This window comes from Thamnophis sirtalis, unplaced genomic scaffold (assembly GCF_051295495.1).
Source record: "Thamnophis sirtalis isolate CommonGarterSnake01/CBP01778 unplaced genomic scaffold, rThaSir2_p1.2 scaffold_3, whole genome shotgun sequence".
Classification (NCBI taxonomy): Eukaryota; Metazoa; Chordata; class Lepidosauria; order Squamata; family Natricidae; genus Thamnophis; species Thamnophis sirtalis.
The window spans coordinates 94,810,045-94,823,243 of NW_028261383.1; the positions used below are offsets into that span (position 1 = coordinate 94,810,045).

General features: G+C 37.9%; 1 protein-coding gene across 1 annotated transcript; it reads left to right on the forward strand.

Annotated features, from left to right (window-relative positions):
• Window positions 1-194: 194 nt before the first annotated feature.
• On the forward strand, window positions 195-6,440 carry CUNH5orf15 (chromosome unknown C5orf15 homolog). The gene is made up of 3 exons (XM_014058447.2): window positions 195-374; window positions 3,129-3,703; window positions 4,860-6,440. Exons 1-3 carry the CDS (start codon window positions 236-238, stop codon window positions 4,989-4,991), a joined length of 846 nt encoding a protein of 281 aa, XP_013913922.2. The 5' UTR covers window positions 195-235; the 3' UTR covers window positions 4,992-6,440.
• The last annotated feature ends 6,759 nt before the right edge of the window (window positions 6,441-13,199 follow it).

Below are 13,199 nucleotides of genomic sequence, written 5' to 3' on the forward strand. Positions count from 1 at the left end.
CACAGAGCATATATAGGAAACCCGGAAGTGTCGAATTCAGACGAAGCGCCCCTCTACAAATGATATCGCACATATATCTTCGTAGGAAGTTATATTCCTGAGCTGGTCAGGAAGCCTGACCAGCTCAGGGGAGGAGAGGCTCGTTTCGTCAGAGGCTTCCCCCCTCCTGCCGAACGCAGTTGCCTAGCAGCGCGGGTGGGCGGGTCTGGACGAAGCCACCTCCCCCAGCGAAGGTATGGCGGCAGCCATGGCGGCCACCGAGCAGAGTCCGAAGTGTATCGCCATGGGGGAGGCGCCGTCGCTGGCGTCCTTGGCGCGGACGTCGCTCTTCCTTCTGCTCTTGGCCTTGCCGCTTCGCGGCCAGCTTACAGACGGTAAGGCGGGAAAGGTGCCTAAGCGGCGTGCGCCAAGTGGCGGCGGAGAAAGCGGCGAGTCCGGGGTCGGCTGGAGGAGGAAAGTCACGCAGCCGGCGCCGCTGTCCCATCTGCTCCCCCACCCCTTTTACCAGTCTTGGGCGACCTGCTTCTTTCTGCCCTCTGCGTAGACGGCGTAGACCACGCACCTATTGTCCACAGCCGGGCAGAGTGGCCGTTCTGGTTAGGGACGATGGGGTTTGTTGCCTCAATACATCGGGACGGTTTCCACCTTTTTTGTTCCGCCTCACCCGGTGAATCTCGGCAATGCCGAGAAAGGAAGGGAGCCTCTCGGGCATAGGAAGGGGTTCCTGGGGAGGAAAGTGGCGCTTTCTTTCTTTTTGTTGGTTCGGTCGGGTCTGCCTGGGTTGCCCCTAAACCTGGTTCCCGCCTAATTAACAAGTTCTCTATCAATATTAATATTATAAAGGGATGTACAGAACTGTATACGATGGCTCTAAAAGAAAGGCAGTTTTTAACCTTTCTGTCTTTCTCAAACACACTACGTAGCTACACACTTTCTGCTTCCTCTTTTGGTTCAATTGCTCCTAGTTGTGCAATGGAGGGAATTGCATGACTAACCGTTCTTTTGAGAGGTGTGTTTGTGTGTGTATACATACATACATACATACATACATACATACATACACACACACACACACACACACACACACACCTAAAATACTGTTTAGTTTTGAGGCAAGTTAAAGCATAGAGTAAAGAGTAGTTCATAGAATAATTATACAATTTATGAATAGTTCTTGGATTGATTTATGCATTTTTGGGCATTGGGAACTTGGTTAGTGAAAGAACCCATTTCAAGTAAAAGGCTTGACAATCCTGTTTGATAACTTCATTCATTTCTTAGCTACCTTTCAAGAAGAGGCACTTCTCAAAGCAATTTATAGAGTAACATGAAAAAGAAACATAATATTATTAAATATAAGAACAGATTGCAGTACAATTTAAGTACCCATTAAGAAAAAAATCTTTTAAACTACAAATCGGAAAATAGAATAGCTAATTTCTAAAAGCAGTCATCATGTTGTCCTTAGGCAATTTAGTAGAGTAATGCCATCACTAGAAAAACTCTTATTCCTAATGCATTTGTACTGATCATAGTGGTAGCCTCATGAGCCGTCTATATTCATAATTGATGTTAAACTCAAACAGGCTCATGAATGTAAGCAATTTTTCAAATAGTTTTATAAAAATAAATAAATCCCATCTTTATTATTCTTATAAATAACTCAAGGCAGTGACTGTACCTAATACTGTACTTCCTGCTATCTTCCCCAAAACATCAATTCTGATATGAGTTGATCGGAGAGTGAATGACGGGCTCAAAATCATGCAGCCTGTTTTCATGCTTGAGGCAGGACTAGAACTCACAGTTTCCTGGCTTCTAGCTTGATGCTTTAACTACTAGCCCAACCTTTTGGGCTTGTCAAAAATTATTAAATTAAATTCCAGTTTGCATTCTATCATTGATGTAAAAACCATATCCAAACATCTGTTCAAGACTTTCACAGTCTCTCTGATGCTAATAGATTAAAAAATATTTGTATATATTTGAGATGCTACATACTTGAATTCCAGTAGTCATAAAGCATTCATGTCTATACACAAGGCAGATCAGATCTGTTCATTTTTCCTCTTGTAGTGTGCACTTGTACTGTATTTTAACAAAATTTAATAAAAGTATCCCCCGAAATTGTTTAATTTATATTGATGTAGCCCAACATAGTGTGAAGGAAGACTCATTTTTAAGATACTGTATAATGCATATTTTTAGATTAATAATCTGTAGGAACAGTTTTCTTCTAGTCTTCATATGTGCCATTTAAATGCCTTCTTTTCTGATACATTATTCTAATACTTATCTCAGTTCTTAACTAGAATCTTCTAAGTGCGTAGTTATATAAAATGTTAGGGGTTCACCAAGAGTTACAACCTCAACATTTCATGGTAAATGGAAAGCAAGTTCATTGGTTTTGGAGCTTATTTCTTAATTTCTTTTTCACAAAGCTTTTCTTCTTAGATGACCATGTCGAAACAACGAAAAGATGGTATTTTGTTTCCCATTTATCATGAAATGTATGCAAATAAATTTGTTCATTTTAATTAAATATGAATCAAATAGCTTCTGATCCCATTGATTTCTGTGGTTCTATTTTAAATACAGTTCTGGAGCCAATTCATTATCTAACATAAATCATAATAGGTGGGGTCATATACCAAGCTAAGCAAAAAACAAACCAATGAATTACGTGTGGATCAGGGTTTAATCAATTTAACTAGAAGCAATGTTAATAGTAATATAGATCCAACCTATGTCATATGAATCATGAGATAGTGTTGATATGGAAAATGCCTTGTGCAGCTGTATCTCGTTTTCACAAATTTCTATGTTGCTTGATTGTTATACATGTGTATATTTCTGCTTAAAACAGGCACAACTCTGTTTTGCTAAAGACTTCAATACTTAAAATAGTAACTATTTTAAGCAAATTTTTCAAAAAAAATTCAGTTTTTTGTTTTTGATATGCTAATACTAGTTTTTACTCTTCTGTGTTTTATTTGCTATAAATTTTTTATGTATGTTTGTCAGCTGAGATATGGCTAATCCTCAAACCATATCAATTTGTGTATCCTTGTGCACTGTAAAGTTATTTGTTAAAAATTTCAAATTATTCTTATCTTTCCCTCTTCAAGACACTACACCTAATGCAGAAATAACTCAGAACTTTAACTCAATTCATAAGGATGAAAAAGATAATTTATCCTCAATTATTTCTGCAACCAATGAGAACAGTATGAGGAATAAAACAAATGAAGATATGATCCCAACTTCTTTGAAAGTTGATGCTTCTGTTGTACATGCACCCATTCTAGCAGAAGAGAAAGTAGTCCAACCTCCTGTATCACCTTCAGAAACTGTTAGCATTAATCAACAAAATATTGATGTTTCAGAAGATGCAGATAGTAAAGAATATGACATGACGGACAGAAATATATTTACTAGTTCCCTACCAACAGCAAAAGAACCTAAATATTATGTCATCTATGATCTAGCTTCTAACTCTCAAAATAATCAAGATGATCAAGATGTATCAGAATTTGCAGAAGAGTCAAGTATGAGGAACTTCGAGACTAAGAAGTCATTTGCTCATAACGTGAAGGATGCTACAGTCTCGGGATTGGAAGATGACAGCCATTTCTTTTTTCATCTCGTTATTTTTGCCTTTTTGGTTGCAGTAGTTTATATCACATATCACAATAAAAGAAAGGTAAGATGGGCTTTTTAACAATTTTCAGTTTGATATTAATATTAGAATATTGTTATTTTGAAATAAATTTAGAGGCAGTTAATTAGTTTATTGGTAAATTTTATAAACTGAAAATCTTAATACTCCAATATCAAATCTTTTTTTAATTTTCTTGATTATTCTGGAAAATAAGAGCTAAGCAAAGTTGAATACTATAAATTATAAAATGCAAAGTTGCAAACTTCAGAAAATATCAGAAAATCATAAATTTTAAATTTGTTTTTCTGAGACATACATTTGTTTAAGTATCATTGGTATTCATGGCTTCTTTCATTTATTGTGGATTTCTAATCAAACATGATGAATTGATGACAAAAGTACTTATTCAAAGTGGCAGAGTAGACTTTGTCCATAAACCTATTTAAATCTGAGATTTGTCTTCTTAGTCAGTAGTTATATTTTCTATAATATCTGATATAGAAAGCTTCTTTGTTACAAGCTTTTAAGGACAGACAATTTTTCCATTGAAGCTTTTTTAAAATTTTAATCCAAAACATTGATTTTTATAGTTTAAAGACTTGCTATTGGTAATGTATTTTAACTGAGTTTTAGATTCACAAATGCAACCTAGACTAGGGCAAATTAAAAAATACATCCAACATCCATGGAAGTAAAAATCCTTTCTCTTAAATCTTCACTCAGTTTCACTAATAGGACATTGGGTTTTCTATTGCAGTTTATCCATTGTTATAATCTAAGTATAACTGGGGTCTTGTTGAATGGCATAAGGATGTGTATCAGAGTTTATCATTCATTTCAGCTTTTTCTTTAATTGCAGCATATCAGGTTTGTCCTAGTGTAAAGCTGGCATTGATTTATAAGAAAAATGTTTGATAGTAAATCATTTTTAGCTCAGTCATAAATAACAAAAATCAACCAAAATGTATTTTATGTAATTAATGCTATGAAACCTATCAGTCAAGGATAAGGTAGGCAGTTTGCTTATTAAACACAAATAATCTTGTTATTACAAACCTAAAAGATTTGACATGAATATGAAGATTTCATGAAAAGTATATAAAATTTGCAAAAAAATAATCTGAAAATATTGTTGTAAATCTTTTTAAACATGCAGAGATTTAATTTAATATGATCTAATTAGTTCTTTTCTTTTCAGATAATTTTATTGGTTCAGAATAGAAGATGGCGAGATGGCTTATGTTCCAGAACAGTTGGATATCAACGTTTAGATCAAAATGTGAATGAAGCTATGCCTTCATTAAAAATTACCAACGAATATATTTTTTAAAAGTAGCGTGACTCAAATTTGCAGAATTAGGAATTTTCATTGCCTCTCAAAATATAATATGAATGATTGCCATAAGCAGTGATGTGTGTGCTCTCTTTTTACTTTGAAGGTTTTAGCCTTATATGAGGGTATGCAAAATGTTTATTTTGGTGAAAGTTGGACTTTATTATTTTTATACATACAGCTTATTGTTTATCAGTTGATTTATTTTTCTTTCATTCTCTGCCTGGAGCAGTTAATAGTCCTAGCCACAACCTTTCCAATTGATCAATATTCAGTATATTAAAGAATGTACCAGATTCCCTATTTGGATAATTGACCTTATTTCTCTCTTAATTCAAGCTGCTAAATAATACATAGAGTGTATTAATTTAATTCTAGCCAAATGATTTCTTAGAAGATCATGCTAATATTCCTTCTCTGGAACATTTGCATAAACACATTTTTAAAAAGAATATGATTTCTTTTTCACAAATTGCCTATTCATTGATCTTACACAATGTAGAAATAGGATGTCTGATGATTCTGATCTTAGTTTTTTTTAGCAAGAAGAAGAACAGAAGAAGGCACCATTCAGAATGAAGACAACATTTTTTCTGGCTAGAAAGTGCCAAAAACCATTTACTCATTTGCTTTTTCCATGTTAAATAAGGTTTATGAAGGCACATCTTTGTAGTAGGTAAATCTGAATGTTGAAGAGAGGTAAATCTGAAAAACAAATATTACATCCAATGGTGGCATTCTGCCGACAAGTGCAAGATGAACATAGATGGCAGAACTGATTCCTTTTTCCTCTTTATTCCATCTCTATGCCTCCCCAAAGTTCTGGAGAAAATTTAATATAGTGCAATGTATGGATATAAAAAGAATAGAAAATTCCCCTGTATTAGTTGACTATTATGGATGTTGATGTGAACAATTTAAATTGTTTAGGTATAAATACAGTATAATATTAATTGCATGTAGTTAAAAAAAAACTCCAGGATTTGAAGCTAGGATTTGATGCCCATTTGATGCATCATTTTCTTTATCTTTGAAAATTTCTTCTACTTGAAAAGGGTGACAAATTACTGGTATGATTGCAATTTTTTTGAATGCATATTTTGCTATTTATATTAATTGACATAAATTATAAAATATTTGCTAGCAGTTTTACTTACTGTACAAATACTGTTTGTGAACTGTAATCACCATAGGGCTGAAAAACATGTAAATACTAATGACCTTATTTTCAAGTGATGCAATGTTATGAAAACTTTGATCTGAGAAAAATTTACAATGAGCATGGTATTCTTTCTTTTAGTAAATTAAGCTTTTTAATTTACTTTTCTTAAATGTGAATAAGTGAAATACAGAAATACATGTAGGACTGTTTCCTTTCAGAATTCTTATGAACTTGAATCATTTTTAATAGAATCTTTCAAATAAACTCTATAATGTTGTAACTAGCTTGATTTGTATATCCTTGCAAAAATACTTTTTTGGCCCTGACATGCATATGACATTTAACAGTACAGTTTCAATCAGGTGAAGGCCAGCTATTTGTCACTTTTTATTTTTGAAATATATGGCTTATTTTGTCCCAAAGTTCACCGAGATTAAAAAAAAAATCATTCCTTCTTTGATGGAATCTGGAAAAACTTTAAAGTGTTGTACCATTTTTGGAGGATAAAACTCTCAAATTACAAAATAATATTTGGAAGACTTTTATGTGAAACCACTTCAATTTGAAGGAATACTTAAAAAGATTTGATAATTTTTAAGAGAAATAAGTGTGTGTGTATACATATTTGTATAAATAAATAAATAGCTACCATGTAGAGACATGGGTTAATTTCAGGTTGATACAAAGTTGTATCTTTTTTAACTAGTCAGGAAACCATAGCTCTGTAAATAACATGGATTAATGTACTACTTGGCATTAATTATTCCTTAGATATGGATCTAATAGTTCATAACATAGCAAGAAAATCCTTATATTTTTAGATGTCCCTAGTTTTTATATACAAATAGTGATCTTTATTTGGATTGTCATATAGATACTGTCTACAGATCAAGATCTAGAAGCTGTCATATAATTAAACCAAGATTTGCATATTATCTAATTAAAGATGCCTGTCTTTGCATATCACCAGGATCACCACTGATTAGCAAATATCTACTAATAATAGATGGATATACATCTCCTTTCAATCTCATGGCTCACTAAGTTCTTGTCTGAGCAAATAGTGTACAAGACCCATGTTTTAATAATTACAGAATTGTTAAAACTAGGCTTCTAGGCTGAATGCTGTTAGGGGTACTCAAAAGTTGTGACATGCCTTGGGGACTGTAAAGATATTTTGGTTACTTTAATATAATTTAGATATGATAGTTAAATAACTACATAAATATCACTTTTTAATGTTTGTTTCATTTCACAAGTTCAGCTGTCTTTCTCTTTGTTAATGTTCTTTTGTCTTGAGTTTTAATACTTCTGGCTTTGTTTCCTGTGAGTTTGATAACTGATCTGTAATGGCTTCTAAAAAAGTGTTCCCAAGACTGGGAAAATTCACTCATATGAACAACCTAATTGGGACTGGCAGAGATTTGTTGCTGTCTGAACTCCCAACACTGAGAGACACTGTCAGGTATGGCCTACTGCTAAGAGAGCAAAGTAGTGATGATGCTAATAACTATCCAGCAGCCAGTCGTGCAAGAGACCATGGGAGCGGTGAGTGCCTTCACCTGTATACTGGACCCGTGCCCCTCCTGGCTGGTCTCGACCAGCAGAGAGGTGACACGTGGCTGGATCCAGAGGATAGTCAACACCTCTCTTTGGGAGGGATCCTTCCCGCTCCTCCTAAAGGATGCGGTGGTGAGACCCCTCCTGAAGAAGCCTTCTCTGGACCCAGCCATTTTAAGTAACTATCATCCAGTCTCCAACCTCCACTTTGTAGGGAAGGTTGTTGAGAAAGTGGTGGCCTTTCAACTCCGGCGGTCCTTGGATGAAACCGATTATCTGGATTCCTTTCAGTCCGGTTTCAGGCCTGGTTACAGCACGGAAACTGCTTTGGTTGCGCTGATCGATGATCTCTGGTGAGTCAGGGATAGGGGTCACTCCTCTATCCTAGTGCTCCTTGACCTCTCAGCGGCCTTCGATACCATCGACCAGGTATCCTTCTGCGACGGTTACAGGAGGTGGGAGTGGGAGGCACCGTTCTTCGGTGGTTCTCCTCCTACCTCTCGGACAGGTCGCAGTCGGTGTTGGTCGGAGGGCAGAGGTCGACCCCTAGGCCCCTCAATTATGGGGTGCCACAGGGTTCGGTCCTGTCCCCCCTCCTATTTAACATCTACATGAAGCCCCTGGGTGAGATCATACGACGGCACGGGATTAAATACCACCGATATGCGGACGACACGCAACTATATGTGTCTGCCCCGTGCCAACTCAGTGAAGCGGTAGAAGTGATATGCCAGTGCCTGGAGGCTGTTAGGGTCTGGATGGGAACGAACAAGCTTGCACTCAATCCTGACAAGACCGAGTGGCTATTGATGCTGCCTCCCACAAATGGTCCAGCTATTCCATCCCTTAGCCTGGGGGGTGAAATCATACGCCCCTCAGAGAGGGTTCGCAATTTGGGAGTCCTTCTGGATCCACAGCTGACGTTAGAACATCACTTGTCGGCTGTGACTGGGGGGGCCTTTGCCCAGGTTCGCCTGGTGCACCAATTGCGACCCTACCTGGACCGGGAGGCCCTTCAGATAGTCACCCACGCCCTCGTCACCTCAAGACTGGATTACTGTAACACGCTCTACATGGGGCTGCCCTTGAAGAGTGTTTGAAGACTTCAGTTAGTCCAGAATGCAGCCGCGCGAGCGATTGTGGGTGTCCCTCGGTACACCCACGTTACACCTATCCTCTGCGAGCTGCATTGGCTGCCTATTGGACTCCGGACGCGCTTCAAGGTGCTAGTCATTACTTTTAAAGCCCTACATGGTATCGGACCTGGGTACTTGAGAGACCGTCTTCTGCCTCCCAAAGACCGATTCGATCGCACAGACTAGGCCTTCTCCAGATACCATCTGCCACCCAATGTCAGCTGGCGACCCCCTGGGGGAGGGCCTTCTCTGTTGCAGCCCCGGCCCTCTGGAACGACCTCCCCGTCAAGATCCGGACCCTTACCACCCTCCCGGCCTTCCGTAAAGCTACTAAGTCCTGGCTGTTCCGGCAGGCCTGGGGCTGTTGAAGTAATCCAGCCCCACTTTAACTATGAATGTTGTTGTAATTTTAAATTGTTGTATTGTCTTACATACCCCCTCCCTTTTTTATTGTAAGTCCTTCAGGAGTGGGCAGCATACAAAACCAATAAATGAAATGAAATGAAGAGACATATATCCAAAAGTGCTTGAAAAGTGGGAATGAGCAAACATATCTTTTGTGACTCCTGTTGTAAGTTCATGAGTGGCAATCTTGAACAAGATCCAAGAGAGCTGGAAACAAGCCAAAAACATACCTTGGTAGAGAAAAGCTAGATGTCAAAGAGACTTTCACTGTGAAACTTGACAAACTGTTTGACATCCTCATCTCCAAGTATCAAATTGTGTGTGCCGAATTCGGTTTCCCTGCTGGCTGCAAAAAAGCTCACATTAAGTCTATGTGCCCTAAGGGGAGGAAGATACCATTGAAGGAACTTACTTTTGTTAAAGCTCAGAGGGACAAGATTGGTTCTTTTGGATCACACTAGATTGGTTTGCCAGGTGTGCCCAAGCAGAAATGCCATTGTCAAAAGGCAAAAGTGGCAAGATGTTGGAAGTCAAAGGCTCACTAAATATAAACAGAAGTATTCCAGACATTTTGATACTGACAAATGAAATAATTATGCTGAAGATGAAGAATAGATGACTGATGAAAATGTTATGGAAGTTATGAAGAGACTTTAGACCAAACACGTGCCCCGCTATTTCAAAGAAAAGACAGAATACAATAGATTAGAAATAACAAATGTCACTACGCAGAGCATAAGATGTGGTGTTAATGCTGCTATTACCACAGCTGCCTTCATGGATGCTGACGTGATCATCAAAGAAGACTAGAAACTTGTAATTGACTACAATAAAGTCAAGGGAGCCCAGGAATATGAAGTCCCTATATCAAGAATTTGATGAGCTTTGTAAAAGAAGGGGAAAATAGAACACATCTTGTTTGACGGTCGTATAAATGCAACTAAAGTTATGCTGAAAGCAAACAATCCAGACCAGCAATTCATCAGTACCATCAAAGAAGAACATTATTCTCTGTGCAGTGAGCCGGGTGGACGATATCTTTATCATTTCACTCCAGATAAAGGCTGAAAAACAGGAAGACCTGCTCAAGTGATTGCAGATAATTTGGTGTATATGATGAAGAAGAATGGCGTTGACAAAAGTTTGAAGGCCATTGGAGGAGATTCTACAAATTAATACTGGCTGTGAAGGTGGTACCATGCACTGGATAGAAGTCAAGCTTGACTGGAAGTTGAACTGGTTGGTGTGTGCGCTCCACATAAACGAGTTACTCCTATGACACATAATCACAAAATTGGATGGGAAGTCCTTGTCTAACAACAAATAGGCCGGTAAAATTGGCTACGTTCTAGACACTATAACAGAACTTGACATTGATTCTTCATTCCCCAGAGTTTCAGTTGGTCAGCCTCTCATTTCACTAAGCGACAGTGTTGTAAAGGATCTCTCTACCGAGCAAGTGTATGGATATAGGATCACACAGGCAATAAGGACAGTAGAACGTCCCACAGATCTGCCTCTTCTGGAAATTCACCCCGTAAGCCATTTACACTGGTTGACAACTGCAAATAGGCTTTGTTGAATATGGGTTTCAAAATATGGGTTTAAAGGCAAAAGTCTCCAAAACTTAAGAATGATAATGGAATACATTGTTAGTGTGTATTACCCTTGCTGGTTTAACATCAAAGCAAAACATTCCTGAATTGTAGGCACGTGTTGTGTTCCAGCTGCAGCAAGTCAGACTGCAAAATAAATCTGTAGTAGATGTTGTTTTGCCAGCTATTCAGTGAGCAACATGGTATGCTTTCAGTTAAATGATAATCCAGACACTCTTGTGTTCAGATGGTATTCAAGAGAGGAGAGCTGGTATGCAAAAGATCATTGACTTGAGGGGTGCAGACGTGCTGGGAAATTTTTCTGTATGTGCAAGAAAAACATATTTAACACCAGAGCACCCACTCTACTGGTCTCAAGGTGTATATGAGCCACCTGCAAACTGACTATAGCGGAAATAAAGAAGTTGGCCCTGTCATGACTAATCAATAGAGAGACTTGTGAAACAGGTCACAGGCAGCAAGCACAGAGTGCATACACATGAGAAATGTGAGGGTTATATCAGAGGCAAAGAAGGAAGTTGGTAGCTGATGTCAAATAACAAATCAAAACAACTTGATGAAACTGACTTAAATGCTTTTGTAACTCAGCTAATTGCTTTCTGATGTTTGTTTATGATTACAGTGATTTTTTGCTTACCTAGATAAAATTCATAACACTAATTTTTGTAGCACAGTGCAATTTTGAGAGGATGAACTTAACAGTATTTGGGTTACAAGAGACTTGTGGGCTATATGATCAGATGTGGATTTACCATACCAAGCTAAACGTGCAAATGCACAAATAACAGCAAATTTAAATTCTTGATGTAAAGACACATTTTTAGAATCCTTCACTGAACAAAATGGCAAAGATTAATTTTCAGCCCATTGATTGACACACCCTAAATTATATATGCGTGTGTAATTAATTTATAGTATAAAATACAAAAGCAAATAGGAAATATAGGGAAGGGAAAAAGAAAGAAAAGGCATTGATTTCTGACTCCCTTTGGTGCAGTAGAATAAGATAATATCAAACCTCAGCTTTTCACTTTTAAATAACAATATAATCTAGCCATTTCTATAAGAACAAATGTAATTGGTAAACCCTAAAACCAAAACTTCATTTTTTCCACCTCAAATACAAAGTTCAGAAGCCGTTTCCAAATAGAACTAAATGGATGAATTTTTAAAATGACTCTTATAAAAGGTGAATTGTTAATTGGTTAATTTGTAATGAGGTAAGCAGAATTGTGATTTTTAGCAACATTTTAGCTCATAAGTTTCAAAAAGAAAAATGGTGACTAGGAAAATCAATTGATACCCATATCTTCACCCTCCAAAGCTAAATGTTAATGCTTTGCCAAGCATTTGAGAAGGCGCTTTTCAAAAGTATGGACATGCACATTAGATATGTTGCTTGAAGCATCGAGGGAGTTGCAGTTCTGAAAGGCACAATCTTGGTAGAACCTTTACATTGGTAGGAATCCTGGTAGATATGGTTCTTTTGTCTGCTTCTAAAGGCCAGAACAGGGTTCAGAGTAGCTATTCTAAACTTAGAGACAATACTATTATCATAATGTTATTGTAAATGTAAGCTAATTTAAATTTATGTAAATTTGAGGCAATTTGGGATGACTTTATGATGCACCATCCACTGGCAAAGCTTTTCTGCCCTGCCTTCTGAGAAGATGCCCTTTGCTGGTAATTACTCATGGTATCTTAAGTATACTCCCATGCCTACCTAATGTATACTGTTTACGGCTTGTACACTCTTGGCTGGGAACCCTATAATCAATGCAGTCTTCACATATTTAATAAAGAGACTTGTGGCAGATCTCCATTTGGTTTGGTTACTTATAAAAGTAGTCCAAATTTTCCACAATGGTTTGTAAACAAAGGTTTATAATATAGCATGAAGTGTGATAAACCAGTTTAGTCAGCAACCCATGGCTGCACTAACAATGCTATTCTGTTATGGGTAAAGATCAGTGGTGGGTTGCAGGCGGTTAGCCCCGGTATGGGCATACCGGTGCCTGCCAGGAGCACTGGGTTCCGGTACGGTGCTCCAGGGGGGCCACCCGCCCGCCATCCTTAACCTGTATTTGAGCTCTTTGGCGCTTCCACACACGGAGCGTACGGCCCCTGCGTGATGCTCTGCTGAGCAGCTGGAGTGTCGCAGAGGCATCACGGAATGTCGCAGCTGGTAAGGAAACATGAGTTGCAACGGGATCTGGAACCCACCACTGGTAGAGATGTAAAATTTCTGGAAATTTTGAAGCCATGAGGGGAAAAAATGCCCTTCCCTGTTTTTTTCTGTGAAAAATAGAAATTTTGGAAAAATAGA